Source organism: Eleutherodactylus coqui, chromosome 2 (genome assembly GCF_035609145.1).
Source record: "Eleutherodactylus coqui strain aEleCoq1 chromosome 2, aEleCoq1.hap1, whole genome shotgun sequence".
NCBI lineage: Eukaryota > Metazoa > Chordata > Amphibia > Anura > Eleutherodactylidae > Eleutherodactylus > Eleutherodactylus coqui.
Window position 1 is genome coordinate 146023832 of NC_089838.1, and position 22828 is coordinate 146046659.

General features: G+C 41.3%; 1 protein-coding gene across 1 annotated transcript in view; it reads left to right on the top strand.

The window, feature by feature from the left end:
• SLC38A1 (solute carrier family 38 member 1) overlaps nucleotides 1-22828 on the top strand; it is a 74373-nt gene that overhangs the window by 11177 nt on the left and 40368 nt on the right. Inside the window, exons 2-4 of the mRNA XM_066589880.1 lie at nucleotides 6741-6922; nucleotides 21277-21355; nucleotides 21910-22025. Coding sequence (XP_066445977.1) covers nucleotides 6804-6922; nucleotides 21277-21355; nucleotides 21910-22025 — 314 coding nt within the window. The 5' untranslated portion in view covers nucleotides 6741-6803. The remainder of the gene's footprint in view (nucleotides 1-6740; nucleotides 6923-21276; nucleotides 21356-21909; nucleotides 22026-22828) is intronic.

Here is a 22828-nt window from a genome sequence, read left to right on the forward strand (position 1 = left end):
ACACCAATGTCTACCTCTTATTTCCTCTGACAAATCAATGCATAAAGATGCAGAATTGTCAGAAGACTATGTAGAGCTTAGTATATTTGGCAGAGGCTGATGGATTCTATGATTCATAGGTCTATTAGTCATTCTGATTTACTAATCATTAAGAGTGCTTGGCAGTTTTTTTGGGTTTTACACACCACCAGAATTACAAAAAATCTCATAGGCTATCACTGCCTATCTCATTGTAGTCAGATATTTGCCATAGGTAAAGGCTGGACCCACAATCCCTCAGTTAGATCCCAGTAAAGACTCAGAGATCAGAGTGTAGGAGTGACTCCCTTAGATTGAAAGTTCACTTCCTTTATGGCACTCAGGGTAGTGACAAAAGAGATGGGCATTTGCTTCATTAAAATAAATGAGGCTAAATGCTTATTCAGACAAGGTGAAGTAGTAGCAGCTAACACCACTGTCTCCTCTTGTGCCGGCTGACAAGTCAGTGCATAAAGGTGCAGAGTTGTCAGGAGGATATATAGGCTATAGTGGAGTGGTAGAGCCTAACAGAGCATACATGGATTCTCTGGTTCATAATTGATTGTTATAATCTTTAAAGTAAAACAGTGTCCGATACAGAGCTAGCAACAGTTCAAAGTTGCTATTGGTTCTAGCATTTCTAGCCGTTCTAGCGTTTCTAGTGGTTCAGCTAACAGCAGTTCAGGGTTACTAGTGGTTCTAGCAGTTCTAACGGATCAACGCGTTTATCTTTTAATTTTAACAGTTCATCAGTAGAGTTGAGCGAACGTACTCTTCCGAGCTTGATGCTCATTCAAGTATTAGCATACTCGATGGTGCTCGCTACTCAAGCGAGCATCACGCTGTGTTCGACCCCGCCCCAGTTTTGGCCCCTCCCTGCCGCTGACGTGTCAGATTTGACTCCTCCCCGCTGCGCACGTCAACGGTAGTTTGTGGCTGGCTTGGTGGAGGAGACAGAGAGAAAGAAAAAAAAAAAAGCTCGGCAACTGGCAGGTCCCATACAAAAATGCTCGAGTCCCCCATTGAAGTTAATGGGGTTCGGTATTCGAAATGGAGCTTTCGAATTTTACGAAAAGCTTAACTCGAGTAACGAGGACCCAAGCATTTTGGTGCTCGCTCATCTCTATTCATCAGGAACTTTTTAAAGTTTTACTTTTGGAAAGATTTTTAATACTGAACCCACAGAAGTATGATGGTTGAGCTGTATTATAATTAGCAATGGCGAGATATTCGAGGACAGGGGGAGCACACCCTCAATGATTGCCAGTTCTAGGTCTGTTCCCTTTTTCCTCTCCTCCATAGTTTTACCTCTACAAATCACTAAACGACTCATAGAGTATTGTGTTCATTTTTGGGTGCAAGTGTACAAGAATATCCTAAGGCCTTGTTTACACAAGCTGAGTCAGTAATTAACTACTCCAATATACAGAGAAGGAAAGAAACAATCGTGTACCTCTAGTAGTGACTTACAATCCGTAGCTAGAGGTACTAAGGAAAACTGCAAAGAAACTCCATCATACCATACACAAGGATGACTGTCTGAAAACCATACTCCCAGACCCTCAACTTCGGTGTTACAGGCAACCCCCTAATTTAAGGAACTGTATAATCAGGACTCGAAGTGTATTGCCCTGTAACACACAAAAAGGAACTGTAATGTAAGGAGCTGTAAGACCTGCTCACATGTACGGACCGCAGACAGGATACAAATCCCCAACACACAGCAGGACTATAAGATCCTGGGGACATTTGCATGTTCCACGCCCGATGTTGTGTACCTGATCCTGTGCAGTAAATGTCCTGTTGGGGCTTGTTTTACTGGCGAAACAAAACAAAATCTTAAAGCTAGAATGAGATCTCATCGCCACGGACACAACTTGGAAGACATGAAAGTTATTATATTGAAAGGCAATTTCAAATTACAAAGCCATAGAAGAATTTGGAGTACAAATTTATAACAATTTTGACACTTTCAACAGAGGCCTAAATTCTTTAAGATTCATGTGTGACTGGGAAGTATGAGAAATCTATAGCACAGATAACACACTGGCCTGGTGACCCCCTAACACTAATTCAGAAACCCCCTAACACTAATTCACATCTTTATCAGTGGACTATTTAAGTATTTATTTCTCTACTCATCCTGTAGTAGTATTCGTTTACGTGCAAATTAATCACATCCATGTCTGTGGCTTGTCATAAGTATGTGTATATATATATATATTCATTCCTCTTTGAATGTATTTCATTATGCCTCAGGAAGAACCTCAGTATGTTTGAAAGCTCACTATAACATCATGTATTTTTGTTAGCCATTAAAAGGTATCATATCTACAAGATTACTTGTTTTTTCTGCGAATAATCACAGGTTCAGTGTTAGTACAGTAAAACATAGTATTAGTAAACTATTAATTAGTAGACTACAGGAGCCAAAAGTTTAGAATTATGTAATTTAAAAAAAAGACAAGATTGGGGACCTAATAACTTTGTTTGAATATTTTAAAGGTTCAAAATGGAGATTTCCCTAATTATCTATTTATACCCAGGACTGCAAATATAAACAAAGGAGCAAGTCTAGAGGAAAGTTTTGACAACAACATAGAAGAAGGTTCTTTAGGACTCATTCACATGAACGTATTACGCGCATGATGTACGTGCATATAATGCATGGTACATTGCAGCAATTCAAGTACATTGATTTTTGCATGACCCATTCACACTAGCATTTTTTCGTTGCGTATAATATGCACGTAAAAAAGTACACAGCTTGTTCTATTCTACCATGTATTCTGCGAGTACAGCCATATTGTTCTCTATGGGTGCGTATAAAACGTTGTACATATGCAATACATTGTGTAAGTTTGGCGTTTAATATGCAACGCCGCTAAGAGACAAATCAGGGAATTTAAAAAAAAAACTAGTCATGCTGCACATTACAGCATGTGTGAGATACGCTGTCATGCGTAGTGCACAATCGATGACCTATGCAGCGGTAGCTGGGTCACACAGCGATTAAAGCTGCGTAATAAACGCATCGTTTTACGCATATGGCCGTGTGAATGAGCCCTTATTGTAAGAGCAGTAAGACTGTGAAACTGTGTGCTGTTGTACTGTATGTCGTTATGGTTAATTTGTTAACTAATTTTAGTAGAGATCTTTATAGCTCCCTTGAAATAAATAATATGTTATACGTACTAGTTTATAGGCGATGGGTCACTATTTCAGGAATTTATTTAATTTTATTCATATTTGAATTCAGTTTTCCCTGTTTTGTTTTTTCCCCAAGATGACTGACATTAGCTACTTCCTTGTATGGGTTGTTCTGTCTTATTCTAGATCAATACTGTAGGATAATGGGTTACACAAGATGGACTGCTAGCATTATAAACAATGCTAACCAAAAATGCAATTCCCCAGGGAACACAACTTCTGGTGTCTAAGATGTTAGAACATTATTTGGATATTTCTGGGTCGTAGATTTTCAAAATTGGCAATTGTTTTTGCCCATCAGGTCTCCTTTTCACAACAAACTATTTTATTTCAATATTATAACATTAACTATTAATAACTCTTCTCAGTATACAAATCATTTCCTTAGGCTTTCAGGTTTCTGAGAAAAGACCTATCTCATGTATCACAAATTTTGTCACACTTAAAATTGATTATTGAAGTTGCGACCCCTTTACTTTTCCTATTTAGGACCTAAAGAATGCTTATGCCAATTTTATGCTTGTACGACACCAGAAAGTTACATAATATAGGGGGTCACTTACTTTTGCACTTGGCATTGAATAATCGAGTTGTGACCACTTTACTTTTCCTATTTAGGACCTACAGAATGGTTGTGCCAAATTTCATGTTTGTACGACATTGGGAAGTTAGAGAATTAGATTAGGTACTTTACATAGCGGTGCCAATACTTTTGGCAAATTTTCTGCATATGTAGTTGAAACACGTTCCATCTCTCCTGATTGCCTTTACAAATTGCTTCATCAAACCAATTTAATGTGAAATTGTGGCAATATGATATTTTGAAATCCACACAGATGATCCATTGGTGATCATGATAGGCTATCTTCTGTAAGACAACGGTTATTGTTGCCTGATCTTCCGGCACACTAACTGAGTGACCAATAGGATTTGACATGAATCTGTTTCCGTTATGTAGAAGTACACATTTTAGGCTACGTTTGGAGCTATCTAAGAACACCCGCCGTTTGCTTCGTGTATATTCGCTTAAATTCAGTTTCATGAGTAAACCTTGCTTGTTGTTGCAGAAAACAAAATCATTTTCTTTTGTGAAGAATGACAGAAACTCTTATTCTCTGTTGCGGTAGATGTGATTTTAGTTCCCCGTAATAGTCAACTTTTTCCTGCCAGCCGGAAAGCTAACAACTCAGACGCTTTCTTTGGAAGATTTAGATCTCTTATGACATTGTTCAATTGTATTTGATTGAAACCTGATGCAACTATCAGGTTGCTCCCATTGATGCGCTTTATATTCACCAAACAAGAGTAACAGTCACCGCTATGGTTGCTCTGCTCGCGCCATACCATTTGTATACCAAATTTCATGCACTTCCTTTTCCAGTTCCATCATTGTCACAGGTGCCCTGTACATGTCTTGCTCACAATATGTGGTACCCAAGGCTTGTCTTGGTCCTCCAGTTACACTGTGAAGTAAGCTAAATAAGCCCTTTTTGCAAAGTCCGTTATAGCTCATCTATGCTGACAATGTGTTTTTCCTGCAAATGAAACAAAAAACATCAGGATGATGGACACATTTTCTTCTTGATCTAGCCATATCTATGTCTGTGATGGAAACAAAAGACATGAACATCAGCAAAAAGGCTATAATGAACACGAACAGTAAACAAATTCTGCTGCAAAAATAAAGTGATAATTATTAGCGCTATCTCAAAAACCTGAGCTCCTACGAAGAAAAGAATACCATTTGTGGAATCAGCGGCACAAAAATACCCAGATCTGGTCGAAAATTCCAGGCACCAAGAAAAAATATTTTTTTGTCCTGCAGTGTATGAGTACATTACAAGTGCATGCTGCAATTTGCCGTGATTCTCCGCAGTGAGCCTATCTATCAGATAGGCTCACCGCGGAGACCTGTCATTTCTCTCCCTGCTCCCCCACGGCGGAATATCGCTGGCAATATTCCACCTTGTCCGTGGACAAGTAGCCTTAGCCTCCTGCACAAGGGCGGATTTGCATTGCGAAATACGGAGCGGGATTCCGCAGCAAATCCAGCCCATAGCATGCTATGGAAAAACAGTATTTCCTGCCCATGAGCGGAAATCGATTGCAATTTTCTGCTCGTGGGAAAGAAATTGCAGCATGCTGCTTTTTTTTACTGTGGGATACGCACGGCTGGCTTCCATTGAATTATCATTGTGGAATGGCCGCAGGAGCCGCATCATCGATATGGTGATGGCACGGTGTCCACTCAACTGTGCATGCGCCGGCTGGCACATTCGCAGCACTGGAGGTCGCGGAGTCCTCATTACTGCGCATGTGCCGCCCGGCACATTGACAGCACAGGAGAAGATAGTGAAGACGCCGGACAGGTAAGCAGGCCTGGCACTGGGTCGAAATCCGCTGCGGGAATCATGCATGCAAGGTCTGATCCGCCCGTGTGTAGAAGGCCTTAGTGGGATATTGTGTAAATCTACACAGATGTCTCCTTATGTTTTGATCGGTCTGCCAATGATGCATGCTGTATTTTGTTTTTTATGGAGTTATGTTGTTTTGAAATGTTCTGCAGCCCATATTCTTCTATGTGATCAAAAACTGTTTCCAGACATAATCATACCAGACTTATGTTGAAAGGAAACGCGTTGAGGGCCTGTCTCACGTCTTTTCATGTTGTCAAGTCTCAGACTGCCAACTATATTGATTTTACATTGAAAACCGAAAAAGAGGAGGAGATAGCTTCACTACTTCTTTCTTTATGGTGTCAGCATAAGGCCTCATGCCCACGGCCGGGTCGGATTCTGACTGCGAAATCCCACAGCAGAATCAGACCTGGTGCCGGCCAGAGACCCTACATTCACCTGAGACAGATTTGTGTTGGAGCAGCTTTTAGCGTTCAGCCTAAGGGTAAGGCCTCGTTCAGACGAGTGCTGTTTTTGCACACTAAAGGTGCGTGAAAAGATGGCGTGTATTAGAAACAATGGTTTCCTATAGAAGCATTTAAATGAAGGAATTTTAGACACTATAAATACTCGCACCTAACAAAGATAGGACATGGGACTGCAAAAGCTCGCATCTAAGGCCCGTGGTGCAAGAAAAGATAGGACCTGACCTATCTTTGGTGTGTGCTTTCCATAGACTCCTATGGGAGCTGGATAACACGCACCACGCACCTCAGATCCTGTGAACGGGCTAATTAAAATAGCTGGCAATCACCCATTCATGCGATCTTTAGTGCAGTATAGCCGCAATCTTTTCACACACCTATACTGTGCTAAAACAGCGCTCATCTGAACGAGGCTTTAAAACACATGTGCGCATGGCCACAATATTATTTCAACTGTATCACTTTCCTCCGTTCATTCCTTATTATTCTCCAAGTGTTTCATTAGGGACAGAGATTGATGTTAATGCTGGTAATTTAGGTACAGCACTGCAGAACATGTTGGTTCTATATAAGCAACCGGAAATAAATAAATGCATATCATGTATCTTTATGACTTCTTTTTTTCTTAAAGGTTCGCCATTGAGTATACCCTACATATTGAGCAAGAGCTAGCAACTGGAGCGAAGGGTTTAGGATGCCGTTTAAGAATGGTCTGGAATTAACTGAATTACAGAATATGCATAGTCCAGAGGATGACAACATTAGTAATGATTCGAATGACCTCATTGAAGCTGACAACAATCGTATCAGCAGGTGGGTAAAGCTCCTACTATAATCTCTGGATCACAGACTTGAAGTTATTTTGTCTGGCCAGTAATTACCAGATCCTGGCTAAATAATATCCTTTATTGCATGTTGTCTCCTGTGCCCATCATTCCTGAACATATCTCATCAATGTGATATATTGTATAGTGTGTGTGAGATGTAAAAGGTAGACTTTGGTCTTTGATGTTATAAGGTGGGCACATGTTAAATGCCCCCCATCTCCCAACACAAATCAGACCAATATGGGCACATTAATGATGTCAGCCACTCTTTTGTTAGGGTGCTTTTACGCCTAATAAATTTATTATTCACACGAGCGAATCTATAACTTTTCTGACAAGTAAACCTTCATTACTTTACTCCGTTTCATTATTTTCTGTTAACTTGGGTTTAATACCCCTGAAGGGTAAGATAGGGGAGGTTAGGTAAGCGAAAGGGTGGGGGACAGGGGGATAAGGAAAACCATATCTTTGCTTCAGCAATATAGTGTTGTCATTTAGATGAGGTTCTAATGGTACCTTCCACTCCATCTCTAGTAAGATGACCTATTCTCATCTGGGTGCCTACAAATTCTACCCATCTCTTCCATATTGCATGACAAGTAGGTAATTTATTATTTCTCAGTGCCAAGACCTTCTCATAAGAGCAATGTTTAGTGATTATTACAGTTACCTGGTGAAAGGGGGATGGGAGAAGGGGGAGGAAGGCTCTCCATCCTGTAGCGATCAATAGTTTCACTGATAGGAGGATATGAGCCGTTAGGATCCTAAACTCTGCTGGTATTTGTTCTATACCTAAAAGTAAAGGCCCATTTACACGGAGCGACGATCTCACAAAGATCACTCAAACGACAGTCTGAGTGACAGCTTTAAGTGATCATTTTGCATAAACTATTAAGTAGCTACTCCGCTACTTATTAGCAATTAATTGTGCAAATGAAGCCTTCACTGAAAACGGTTAATAGCCTGAAGGCTCTTATCTGCTTTCAGCTCCTTTGCTCTCCGGACGGGAAACAATGCTATCAGCACTACACGTGGAGAGCTGCTGATAAGGCTGAACAACGATTTTTAGGTTGGACTGAATTTAACTAGCAGCTAGCAGTGCATGAAAAGTGCACGATGACCGCGCGTTTAGATGCAACGATTATCGCTCAAACGATCGCTATTTAGAGATTTTTGAGCGATCATCGCTCCGTGTATATGGGCCTTAACACTGCCAGCTGGGGGTTAAGGGAGAGACTTAAGCCTGTAAATCTATTTATCAGAGTAAATGTTGATTTCCATAAAGAGGTGATCCAGGCAGATCACAACCTCTCTAGCATGTCCTTTTTAGATCCTGGGAATACCCTAGCCAATCTACTTGGAGTGTAGTACCATCTTGTGACCAACTCGAAGTGGACTTCCAGCAGGTTAGTACAAGATGAGCCTTGTTCGGGTCCCGAGAAGGCCTTTGTCCACTGGGTCAGGGAAAAACAGGGATCTCTTTCCCTGTTTAATATGTGGGCTTTTTTATATTTCTTTTCTTCATCATCTTTCCCTCCTATGCATATATCATAAAGATACTTTAGGGGAATCTTAGTAGCTAGGGGGTTAAACAAGTAATTGTATATCTTGCTTGGTAATGAGGCGTCAAAGGAGGTGTGACTTGCAATAAAGCTTTTTAATTCTAAGATATTTTAACATATCTGAGTTTGGGATATCATACGCCTCTTTCAGTTCCTCAAAACATTTAATTTTCTTTGCTGATATTAGCTGATGTAACTTATCCCTTTCTGTCTCCAGGGCCTCAAGTTACTAACAAAACTTTCCAGGCTCTCTATAGGTAGCGGGACCTTGTTCTTTGAAAAAAGAATCCTTAGCGAGTGGAAAGACTTGAAACCAAGCTAATACTGAGGCTTTTATTGTAGAGCTTTCAGGTAGAGAAATGGACAGGTCCCAAGCATACACCAAGAGTAGTGCTTGTAGGGCTGTACCTCCCCCCAAGTTGTTGTTCAAATTTCGACCAACTAATATCTTTTGGGAGAGAGTTAAAATACTTAGCTTGCTTGGTCAGAATAGTGTTGTAGTATGCTAAGATCTATGGGACTTTCATGCCTTCTCTTCTTCGTGGGGCATACATTATTGATGTTTCAACCCATGGTTATTTGTCATTCGAGACAAATATTAGTAACTGTTTCTGTAGTAGAGTTATTAATTTTAAGGGGATGGGAGCTATCATTGTTCAGAAAATGTAGAAAAAACTGGATAGTATTATTATCTTGTACAAGACTATTCTCCCTAACCAAGAAGGTTCTGTTTTAGCAAAACTCCTCAGTTCCTCTTGAAGGGAGCTGATTAGTAGCTCCAATTTTAGCTCTGGCACTTTGTCTAACGGGTATGAAAGCTTAATCCCTAGATAAGGGATCCCGGAATCCTCCCACACATATGGAAATTCTTGCTTAATAATCTCTTTAAGTTGTTTAGGGATATTAATTGCCCAGATTTGGGATTTGTTGGAGTTGATCTTCTCATAAGAGACCCTTCCAAAACTGTCTAGTAAGCTAGATACTTCTCTGAGAGAGCTGAGTGGGTGGGTTAGCATTAGAATAATATCATCCGCGAATAATCCTATTTTATGTTGCTTAAAGGACACCGGGATTCCCCTTACACTGCTATGAGTTCTGATCAGTTCCACTAAAGGTTCCAATGTCAGAATGAATAAAATGGGTGAGAGAGGGCATCCCTGTCGTTTACCATTTTTTATACTAAAGGAAATTGATGAGACTTGATTTATTAGTACCTCCCACGTTGATGTTGGATACAGTGCCAGTATTGTGTTAAACCTGAATTTTTTCAGCACTTAAAAAGCAAAATCCCAGTGCATCCTGTTGAACACCTGCAAGGCCCCAGCCCAGGACAGCAAATCAATAACACGTCTCATACCACCCAGAGCTTGTTGACCCTTCACAAATCTTACCTGGTCACTATGTATTGGAGATCACAATTACTGTTGCTTGGAGCATTTCTTTCAGTAATTTTCCTTTTTCTCTAGCTTCATTAAATATTTTTGCTAAGTGGGGGACAATGTCTTTATAGGTCTGGTAGTATTCTTTTGAGAACATGTCCGGTCCTAGGGCTTTGTCTTTCTTGGATTCATTAATAGTTTCTATTACCTCTTGTGGCCGAATGGGTGAGTTTAGAAAGTTAAGTTGATCTAAGTTTAGTGAAGGAACCTGGACGGGTGTGAGGAATATTGAGATCACCTCATCTGAAGGTTGAGGAGTCTCAGGGTCGTCCCTAAGATTGTAAAGTCTTTTGTAGAAATTGCATATAGTTTCTGTGATATCTTTTGGGTTGCAGATTTTATGTTTGGAGTTGGAATCTATTAGGGGACCTTTGCTTTTATCCTTTTTTGTTTGACTACATTTATTGTTAGATAAAACAGGCGCCTGGATGTGGAACGCACGCCAGGCTCCTGTGTCGGACCTAGTATTACTGCATTCCACAGCATGCAGTTTGCCTGAGGTCCCTCCTACCTGCCCTTTAAGTGGACGCTACCATCGAAGTTCGCGGCCATCTGAAATGATTTGTGTAAGTGCTGTTAATTCTATACAAATGTATGTTACAATGGCAGTCTTCTATGCTTGATAAAAATGCTATGGAGCGTCGAAATGTGTTGCACCGATGATTTTTTCATGTATTTTTCGGAATAAAATAAGCTCTGTCGTTACAACCGGTGGTTGCCCTGTGGTCCCTGTTTGAAACGAGTGCAGAGAAAAAATTTTTGAAATTTTGTTTTGACATAATATCATGACCTCCATGATGATTGTGCTTGTTTATTGGATTGTTTGTTTGCTTGCTAGTTTTATTTACATGGGAAAGAACTTCAAACCAGAATTTTTTTCAAAATGACCGAAGGGCATACTGCTGTTGAAATAAACTAGTCCTGCAATTCCATGATTCTGAGGAGCGGCAAGGGACCCAGAGGTTATTTCCCCTCTAATCAGAATGCTATGGCATATCCTAGCATTTTTTTACGACCTGCTTCCTATGGTTGTGGCAAGCACCAACTCATACTATGACCCCATTTACTTCAATGTGAGTGCAAGGTCACATGGCTACACAGTGAATTTTGGTCACACCACTTTTGTCACCACCAAAAGTCACCATTGAACCATAGCCTATTCAGCAATATTAAACAATAGTAGACCCACCACAATCTCAAAAAGAGTAAAAATATACATTCATTGGTAGTTAGCCTCATTAGCAGGTCAGAATTATGTAATCCACTCACAGAAAACAGAACGCGACATGTTCTATTTTACCACAGATATCTGCAACACAGAGCCCATTGTGCAACTACATTGTGTTTGGGCTTCGGGTACCCACGTCATTGCTAAGCGACGGTGCAAGAAATACAAACAAAAAAAGGGGTACTGTACATGATCACATGTGTGAGTACACAGTTATGTGTGGTACATTACGCAGCCGCATGCAGGGCCACGGCCAAGCTCACAGCTGGGATCTGCTGCGGGCCTCCGCAAGCAGATTCCACATGCGGCGGTATGAACCCGGTGTTATTCAGATCACTACCTGAAATACGTAATTTACAAGAAGTCCCCGGGAACGCTCGCCTTCCTGCGGTACGAGGAGCAGCTTATTGAGCGCCTTCTTTGTGAGACCGCCGCACCTCAGCAAGCTTACAGAGCGTCACTTTATACGCCCCATCCCTGCTGCTGAGGTATAGAAATACCCCTCAAAAAGTACCACTGAGGAGGGATGCCCGGTATTATTGCCCCTTCCCAACCAGGCATCCATAATTACCACTGTGTTCAGACATACCACACAGTTTACATTGTTACTTTTGTCTAAGATTTAGGGAATGCCAAAAAGGAGGGGGTGGGGGGCATATTATTTTTGGGGAGTCAATTATTCTTCTGCCTGGAATTTATTCAGTTGTGCCCTGAAATCTAATTGGTGTTCTCTCCATTATAGACATACCCATGTGTCCTATAAGTAGATTGGGGCTAGAATGGGTATGTTTCTGAACACAGGACAAACGGGGTTATCCATCTTGGGGTGAAAGTCTTCATTCATATATGTGCTATACAAAAAAACTGTTTTAAGATGACACAATTGTCAAAAAAATGAAAATCATAATTTTTCCTTCTGCTTTGCTTAGATTCATTTAAAAACTGTGGTGTTAAAATATGCAGTCCCCCCTTACATGAATTCGTTAAGGGGTCTAGTTTTCATAATGGGGTCATTTGTGGAGGTTCTCCATCATTTTGGCTACTCAAGGGCTCTACAAGTGTGCAATGGGGTCTAAAACACCTTCAAGGTCTCTTCTGAAAGCCACCGGCTACTCGTTTGATTTTGGGCCCCAGTTGTGCATACAGACATAAGATTAGGGCCACAATGTGTATGTTTCTGAACACAGGTCAATAAGGGGTATCCATTTGGGGTGTAAATGCTTATTTTCATGTGTACTATAGAAAAAAAATTGCATTTAAAATGATATATTTGCAAAAATATGAAATTTTATTTTTTCTCCTCTAAATTGCATTAAATCCTGAAAAAAAACTGTGGGGTCAAAATACTCACGACCCCCCTCAGTGAATACATTAAGGGGTGTAGTTTTTAAAATGGGATCATTTGTGGGGGTATTTATCATTCTGACACCTATGAGCCTTTGCACTCTTGGCTTGGTGCAGGAAAACAAAGTGTTCCTCAAAATGTTGATAATCAATGTTAAATTTGTACGTCTCCTAAATGGTTAAAAAAATGAAAGTTTTTAAAATATGCATTCAGAATAAATTAAACATACAGAAAAATATATATATTACCAAAATTGGTACATTATGTCTGCACATATTTGAGATATTGCAATTGAAAATGTGAAAAAATAACAATTGTGGCGCTTTTAATAAATATACAAAAATTCTATCGGTCTATTTTTACCACCTAAATGAAGTACAATATGTGGTGAAACAATGTCAATTACTTGGATATACAAAACCTTAACGGAGTTATTCTATATTAATGTGACACATCAGATTTCCAAAATTTGGCTTGCTCATTAAGGTACAAACAGGCTTGCTCACTAAGGGGTTAAAACATGATAATTACACTGGTACCATTGAATAATAGCTAGCACGTCTCATTTTTAAGTTACGAATAGGGATGAGCGAGTATCCTCGCTAAAGCACTACTCACTCGAGTAATGTGCCTTAGCCGAGTATCTCCCTGCTCGTCCCTAAAGATTCGGGGGCCGCCGCAGCTGACAGGTGAGTTGCGGCGGGGAGCAGGGGAGAGCGGGCGGGAGAGAGAGATCTCCCCTCCGTTCCTGCCCGCTCTCCCCCGCAGCTCCCCGCCCCGCGCTGGCCCCCGAATCTTTCGGGATGAGCGGGGAGATACTCGGCTAAGGCACATTACTCGAGCGAGTAGTGCCTTAGCGAGTATACTCGCTCATCCCTAGTTACGAACCATTTTCCTTTATTTAAAATGATAACAATTTGGACATGCCATAATATTACTATTCAACCTGTTTTGGGTGGAAAATGATGCTTGGATCTTGACTTCCTTCTGTAAGAAACATTACTTTCGCTCTGTAAATACCAGAAAAGTCGCCCATCATATTCGGATTGTACTTTCCTTTGTAACGGTCTTCAATGAGTGAGATGTCTTGTGAAACTCAGTGAATAGAACCCATTGATTTCCATGGGTTCGTGAAAAAATATGCAGTATGCAGTATGGTCACAGCAGAAAAAAACAGATATCATATTTGAATTCAGCACACTGAAGTTACTGTAAGCCGCCTATCTGCTTATCTGTTGCAAAAATTGTGTTGCACAGTGTATAATTGATCTTCCCCTCAATAAACTCTCCCCTCTCCAATCCATTCTGAATGCAGCAGCCAGACTTATTTATCTTCTTGACAAGCTGCTGCTGCTCTGATGCCTCCACCCTGTGCCAGTGTCTGCAGTAGCTATCCTTTAAAGGGGTTGTCCCGCGGCAGCAAGTGGGTCTATACACTTCTGTATGGCCATATTAATGCACTTTGTAATGTACATTGTGCATTAATTATGAGCCATACAGAAGTTATAAAAAGTTTTTCACTTACCTGCTCCGTTGCTGGCGTCCTCGTTCCCATGGAGCCGACTAATTTTCGCCCTCCGATGGCCAAATTAGCCGCGCTTGCGCAGTCCGGGTCTTCTTCTTTTCTGAATGGGGCTCCGTGTAGCTCCGTGTAGCTCCGCCCCGTCACGTGCCGATTCCAGCCAATCAGGAGGCTGGAATCGGCAATGGACCGCACAGAAGCCCTGCGGTCCATGGAGACAGAGGATCCCGGCGGCCATCTTCAGCAGGTGAGTATGAAGACGCCGGACCGCCGGGATTCAGATAAGCGCTGTGCGGGTTGTTTTTTTAACCCCTGCATCGGGGTTGTCTCGCGCCGAACGGGGGGGGGGGGTTAAAAAAAAAAAAAAACCCGTTTCGGCGCGGGACAACCCCTTTAAGTATAGAATGCAATTTAAACTCCTCACTCTCATCCATAAAGCTCTCCACAATGCTGCATCACTCTACATCCCCTCATCTTTGTCTACCACCCTACCTGTGCCCTCTGCTCTGTTAATGACCTTAGACTAAATTCCTCTTTAATTCAAGCCCCCACTCCCACCTCCAAGATTTTTTTATGAAACACACCAGTTCTCTGACAATCAGGTTAATTCCGAACACCCACAGCTTTAAGTGAGCACTAACAATACAGCCTTTTAGGAAAACCTACCTAAACTCTTCTCCACCTATCCTGCTACTACACTCTGCCATGGATACCTGACCCCCTTCTTCCCACTGCATCCCCCAGACATTCCATTGGATTTCTTACCTGTTTATACACTGGTGATCAACTCACAAAGCTCTATGTACCCTATATATATTCCCCCCACCCCGCCCTGTACAGAACAAGCTTTTGTATGTCTTTCGTTATCCCTACTTTCTTATAGTCTATAAGCTCTTGCAAGCAGGGCTGTCACCCCTATTGTTCAAGCTGTGCATCGGTTCAATACTGTATGCTATGACTTATTTTGTGTATGTTTCCCCAACTTGTAAAGCAGTATGGAATATGATGGTGCTATATAAAGAAAGATTATTATTATTCTACACTTGGAGTTCAATCCCCGCTTGGTTCAGGTAGCCAGCTCAAGGTCGACTCAACCATCCATCCTTCCAAGGTTGGTAAAATGAGTACCCAGCTTGGTGGGGGTAATAAATAAATAAAAATAACCTGAAAGCGCTGCAGAATAAGTTGGCGCCATACAAATACCAAGATTTATTTATGATTTTATTTAAGTGTCCAGGTGTGTAGCTATAGAGAGTATAGAAGTAGCAGCTACACTCAGGGCCTGGTGATGGAGGGTACCCACTGGCCCCTCTGCTCCATTAAAAGAACACAGATTTATAAATGGCATATAGGAGGTAGTGTACCATGTTACAGATTTTAAATTGGAGCTTAGGAGCTTTAAGTTACCCCTGTGCAAGTGTTTTTTTCTATACTAACAATGTGTAGTAAAAATATAGCACTTGATATCCATTATACAAGACGTTTGTTACTTTTCAATACTTGCAAAAATTTAGTCATTATAGTTATAAGAAGACCGCCTAGCTTCTTATTACATTAGCATCCAGACAATGTAGCACGTTGTACTAATTTATGGATTCTAAAGTTCACTGCATCAAAACCGCTTATTAGACATCTTTCATAATGATGCACATGGATTTTCCCTTCCAGGTCATATGTGCTGATTTTTAGAAAATGTCAGATTGCTCAAGGTGTTAATGGGCCTATGCTCATAGGTACAATACTATTACAGTGAAAAATGTTATAATTTCTGCAAACCAAGCATTACAATGATAAATGCATTACTTGTCTACAGTAAAAATATTCATGCAAATTAATGTAAGACTTGTGCTGGGAACGGTATCAGAGGTAATAAATGAAATATGGAGTACGTGACCTATTACCTCATTATCATACCTGAGCAGATGTATTATAGTCTCAGCCCAAGCAGAAGGTTAATCAATGGCTGGCTTCTTATGCTGGTCACTACGTAAGAAGATTTCTCCATCTGATCCCGGTTATCCTGCTGTGCCGGATTTGTCAGGGCAGTTTTTTTTTAACTTTGACAACACAGCGTATAGTAAACAAACCAATAAGTATGAAGAAGGCGACATACGGAGCAGACTCTACCATTCTGTCTGCTACTTTTCATGAAGAATTTAGAGACGATTATTTGGGTTAATTTCCCCAACATGATCATTTGTTTTAATAGGAGTAATACAGAGTCAATAATTGTGTTTGACGGTCACTTCTGTTACCTACAGAACACTCATTGTTTTCCTTCATAGACAATGCAGGAAATTTAACAACCCCGGCACCCTAGAATCTGGCATTAAAAAGTTGTATATTTTTTGCAAGTTCCAAAATTTTGAAGCTTTTGAATTTTTTTGTGCCCCACTCGCAAAGAATCGGCATAAATTATAGTGGAAATCTGTGCCTCTTTGTAGCTAACGTAGATGTCAGTCTAACGCACGGACTGGCCAGACATTCATCAGATGTATTAAGGAGCATTCGCCTCTTCATAAACTTGGTGCACTTCCCTCTGGGGCACTCTTCACTTAGACCACTGTATAAAATGGTGGTACAAGTAAGTTTTCCCTATCGTCTTACACACAATTATGGTAAAATTTAAAAAGATAATAGTAATCTTTATATAGAACCAACATATTCCACAGAGGTTAACCCAATGCAATTATTTCATAACTTTGATATTGGATCATGAAGCAGAGCCCCAAATCCCCTGTTGTTTCCTTCCCACTTTTTCCTGATCAATCCGCAACTACCCTTTGTACTCTGTTTTATTAATATTGCAAATATTACCTACTACATGGAAGATTTGGAAATCCTTTTGTGCTGCTGCACTTGTAACCTACCCACTAGAGATGAGCGAGCACGTTCGGATACAGCAGTTACTCGAGCGAGCATTGCTCTTCTCGAGTAACTGCTTACTGGTCCCACCTGTGCTCGGGGGGGCGGCGGGTTGTAGCGGGGGGAGAGAGAGATCTCTCTCACTCTCCCTCCCCCGCTACCCCCTGCTGCCCGCCGCTCACCCCTGCCCCCCCGAGCACGCTTGGACCAGTAAGCAGTTACTCGAGAAGAGCGATGCTCGCTCGAGTAACTGCTGTATCCGAGCATGCTCGCTCATCTCTACTACCCACTCTTGTTCCTTTCTGTACTCTCCCCACATTTTATAAATAAAGAATTTAAACAAAAAAAAAAAATCAGAGCTTAGATATAGAGATGAACCCTGCTATTGATGAGACAGCCTGCCATTAACTCCTTAGTGACTAGCTCATAGTGTTTTTACGTCTTGGCCTGCTGGGCTTTAATCCCAGAAGACGTAAAAACATGCCTCCTCTGGGGATTAAAACCATGCAGGCTCTGGACATGACAGCTCCATGCTGCCAGTTACCGGAGGTAGCCAACATCCTGGGGCTGTCATCACGTGCTGCGGGACCCACCCCCGGTCACACGATCACCAGTATCCAGCGGATATCGGCAATCACATTAAAGTGAATGAGAAGTAAATGTAAGATAAAGTTTCAGCTCCTCTTACAAATCGGATCCGTAAGGGGAGCTGAGAATACTCACCCCCCGTCCTTCACTATGTCCGGTGGCCTCATCCTCCCCGAATTTGACGCTGCCATCCGAGCATGCACGCCAGGCAGCATTACGTCACGCGCATGCGCAGAGGGCCGGAAGGGATGTGAAATTTAAAAACTCCCTGCTCCCAGCTAGTATGAGTAGCTGAGAGCAGGTAGCTGTCACCGGGAGCTGCTGTATGCGGTTCCTGGTCACATGATCGCTGCTATCCAATGAATAACAGCGATCATGTAAAAGTTTAAGAAAGTATAACAAAAGTGTAAAAAAAAAGAAAAAAGTTTGTTTCATCCACCCTCAGAGGGGAGATGAAATTAGGTACCTAAGGCCCCCGGATTTATCTGCGGACCTTACCCTGGCTTTTGGGGACGCGCCCACCGCCAAATTGGCGGACGCCTGCTCAAAAGCTGCAGATTGCCGGGGTAATCTTAAAATCTCCACACAGCTAGCTACTAAAGGTAGCCGAGAGCCTTGAGCAGGGACTGAGGGCCGCAGTGAGCGGTCCCCGGTCACGTGATTGCCGTTATCCAATGGATAATGGCGATCACGTAATAGTTAAAAGACAGTTAAAGTTTGACGCTCCATTCGGTTTGTGCCCCGTTGTGCATCCAGACAGAAGATTAGGGCCACAATAGGTATGTTTCTGAACATGGAACAAATAGAGGGATCCATTTTGGGATGAAAACCTTCATTCATATATGTGCTGTACAAAAAACTTGTTTTTAAAATAGCACAATTGCCAAAAAAAATGAAAATCGTTATTTTTTCCTTCTGCTTTGCTTCAATTCATTCAAAAACTGTGGGGTCAAAACATGCAGTACACCTCTAGACGAATTTGATAAGGGGTCTAGTTTGCATAATGGGGTAATTTGTGGGGGTTCTCTGTCGTTTTGGCTGCTCAAGGGCTCTACAAGCGGGCAATGGGGCCTAAAACACCTTCAAGCAAAATGTCTGTTCTGAAAACCATCCGCTGCTCCTTTCGGTTTGGCCCCATTGTGCATACGGACATAATATTAGGGCCACAATGAACATGTTTATGTTAAATTTGTGGGCGTAGGCAGCAACCGGGCCTTGTGTCCTGGTACAGACCATTTTGGTTTAGTGGAGGGCTTTGTTGTAAAGTAGCACTGGGAAGTAGCGGTAGCCCACAGATTCCATGGATAAGTTACAAATGATACTGGGTCATGTTGAAAACTAACACTTTAATAACCCACACATCTACCCTATCACCGAAGTGACTTTCTTCAGACCACTACTGGGACACTTAATATAAGTCCTTCTCCCTGTGTAACGGGTCTCTCAAGGGCCCCTGTCATTATTTAGACTCCTGTGTAATGCAAATTTACAGCAATAGTCCACCACTTCAGACTTCACACCTCTAGGTCAAATGTTTTGTCACACAGAGACTCTCCAACCACGTCTTCTCACCACATTGTACTTCTTGCTCTGCCTGCCTTCCTGTTTCTGGTCAGTCATTTCCCGCTCAGAACCAGCCGCGCCTATCGCCCTCCCCTCTTAAATCCACCGCCGTAATAGACAGTGCACTATACAAAATGATAGAACAGCAGCAGAACAGTGTGAAAACTATATCCCTTACACTGTATCTACATGTCATGCTTACAGGCTATGTAAGAGGATATAATGCTGCAACCTGCATACAGTGCTCTCACTTTTACATACACTACTGTTTGCCTTATTCAGGTATTTCAAAGGCCATGATTATTTGGAGTTGCTTTGCTTATTGACATATGAATGTCAATGCCTCTGTCTGTATTGTGTTTACTACAGTGGCAAACATACCTCCACAGCCTGGGGACTAGTTTCTGAAAACAATTGGTAAAAAAAAAATTCAAATTCAGTATAATTAAAAGGTTTTTTTCAGGCAGAAATACTATTAATGACCCGACCTCAGGATAGGCCCTCAATAGTTGTTTGGCTAGGGCCTGCTGCTCCGGAGCCTAGCCAATTAGCTGACTGGGTGCCTGGGATACACAGTAGTCGGAGTGGAAGTAGCTGCTTTGACCCCTGTGTAGTGGTTGGCACTTGGAATTGCAGGTGCAGCTCCTACTGATTTCAATGAGACCCCAACCTGCAATTACAAGCACTGGCCACTACACAGGGGTCAGAGCAGCTGCTTCTGCTCTGAACCCTGTGGATCCCGAAGCTAACTGCAGGTGCCCGATCAGGGGATCGGTCAGGATCCCAAGCGGTAGACCCCAGCCAATCAACTATTGACCTATTTTGAGGATAGGTCATTAATAGTATTTCTGTTTGGGAAAACCCCTTTAAATCTAACTCCTCTTTCAGATAAGCATATCTCACATGCATATTTAGTCCATGTTTTACAGACTATAATAGGAAGCTAATGAAAGTCTATGAATCTATTTATATGGCCGTTCAAAATACACACATTTTTAAAACTCACCATGCACTAGCTTCATCCGTTTCAAGGATGTAATAGGCCCATTGAAGTCTACGGAGAGTCATTAAAATATGGATTCATCTGTATTGCATCATTAATTCATTAGTATTATTTTGTGTTGAAGAAAAAAAAAAGAATATCCATGTTTACAGACTAGAAAATAATAATACTAATGTATTCAAATGGGGGAGCAAGTACTGATGAAGTACTGACGGAATGCTGATACATGTGTGTATTACACAATCATATTACAAATGCTTACGAATATGTCAATATGTGGTGTTCAGCACATTAGACGGTACACAAATGGGATGTCTGTCTGCTGCCCCATCCAAGATGCCCCAGAGAATCTCGGATGAAACTTCTTTACCGCCTGTGTGCATTTACCCTTAGTAGGGTATTTTTTAGGCCAACAAGCTCGAAGTATCATGTTTTAGGTATTTTTCTCCATCAATTAATATAGCTTAAAGCATCTGATCAAAAAGACTCATCAACACGGCCTTCATAAATTCCACAACATTTACAGTACAAGCCATGTGGAGGGGATTTAAATAAATTTCCTTCACATGGTGCAGATATTTTCCACAAGGAATCCACAGCATGGCTATTTAGGCCGCCTGCAAACGGCAGAGCCGGATTCCACATGCATGTTCCCGCAGCAGATTCCGGCTCTGACCATGTCCGGCGACCCCGCATACCTGTTTCTTCTGCACTGCAGATGGTCACAGAGAGCCACCATCGGACATGCACAGTACAGATTTTTTTTTTTTAACTCCTGCTTTTCCTGCGTTTGACGCAAAATCCATCCGTGCGGACATCACACCAAAATAGAGCAAGCTGCGATTTTTCCTCTGCTCGTGGAAACCACAATAAGTTTCTGTGAGTGTGCAGGAAGAATCTATTTTCCATAGCATGCTATAGACAGTATTTGCTGCGGATCTGCGGTGCGGTGCAGGTAATCTTATGCTGTAAAATCAAGCTGCTGATTTCAACCCTTGAAATACAAGACTTGAATTCCACAACTGTTCTGCAAGAGAAAATACGGCCCAAATCTTGACCATTTAGGTGCAGATTTGGCCACTGCAGAATTCTTGCGGAATTGCTGTATGTATTCTGTTCCATGTGAGAAGACGGCCTAAAATAGCACCACTAAAAATTTAACCCGAGGTAAAAATTCAGTGATATGAGAAGTGAATAATCAATATCCTTCTCTCTCTCTCTACAGTAAATTTATTGCAGATCGTGAGAGCAGAAGAAGTCTTACGAACAGTCACCTGGAAAAGAAGAAATCATGTGATGACTATGTAAGTGCCCTTGTTCTTTCATTGGATCTAATGGATGAAACTCTTCTAGATGCAATATTCTGAATACTGATATCCTTATATAAAACTAAATGTAGATAATGCCACACAAAAGTGATAAATATTGTTGATAATTGTAGTCCTGCAAAGGATATATAGATATAGAGACCATCAAAGTGGTCTCACTTCACTCATCAGACCCATATAAAGAAATAATGGAAATGGAAAGTTTGGAAACAGTTCTAATATTTCTTCCCCTGAGGAGCTCATGAATTTATCTTGATCCTCTATGTACTTTATAGTCTGGATCTTTTCATACCTGAGAATATCATATTAAAAGTGCATTCTCCATAAAATAACAATTCTGGGGCATCTTCTTTTAGAACCCTATGTTGTACTATTCCTCTGATATTCTTCTTATAAATGAATGGATACATTCACAACTAGGCATTACCTATTCCCTTGCCAAGAGAGAAGTATTGAATCACATTTAGAACTGTTTGTATCATGTTATTATTCTATAGGTAATTCTACATGCTTTTTTTCACTTTCCATAGAGTCCGGGCACAACATCTATTGGAATGTCTGTCTTTAACTTGAGCAATGCTATTATGGGAAGCGGGATTCTTGGATTGGCCTTTGCTTTGGCAAACACAGGGATTGTCCTGTTTGTGTAAGTATCCGCACCTACTATATACTTAATATATGTACTATATGTATCGGGTTATTACCGGGTGAGCCACGGAAAAGTAGCCTGCCTCCAATCCTGGCATCATGCTGAAAGCAGTTTAAAAGAAAATCTGTTTTTGTTGCCCATAGCAACCAATCACAGTGTAGCTTTCATTTCTTATACTACTTAGGTTAAATGAAAGCTGAGCTGTGATTGGTTGTCTTGGGTAACAAAGACAATTTTTCTTTTAAACTGCTTTCATAAAAGTGTGGTGCCAAGATTGGAGATGGACTACTTTTCTGAGGCCTACCATATATCAGATATCCAGTGCATTTCATTCTTTTGAACAAACACTAGCAATAGATTATTTGTTTTTGTATTGAAGTTTTCCTTTGAGAACTCCTTTATATGCCAGTGGCAAAACGTTTTTCCGGTCTCTTATTTTGGCACAGGGCCCTCTATTACCTAAATTGGTTCTTGTAGGTAGCTGGCAATAACCTGCGGTCTGTCTTTTGACTTATATAATAAGACTATGTCAGTATCGTGAGCAGACGGTCAATCTTTGTGCCATGGGGAATGCTGCAGAAATAAGAGTCAGTTTCAGTGCTGGCAAAATTAAAACAATTTACAGCGCTTGAGTCCTAGGATGAAAACTGATCAAGGGCTACACTATCATGGATTTTATATGGTATCCCTGTGCTTCTGTGTTTTCTCTGGGTACTCCAGTTTCCTCCCACACACCCAAAAACATACTGATAGGTTAGTTTGGAATTTAGACTCTGGGCCCCCAATGGGGACTCGGACAA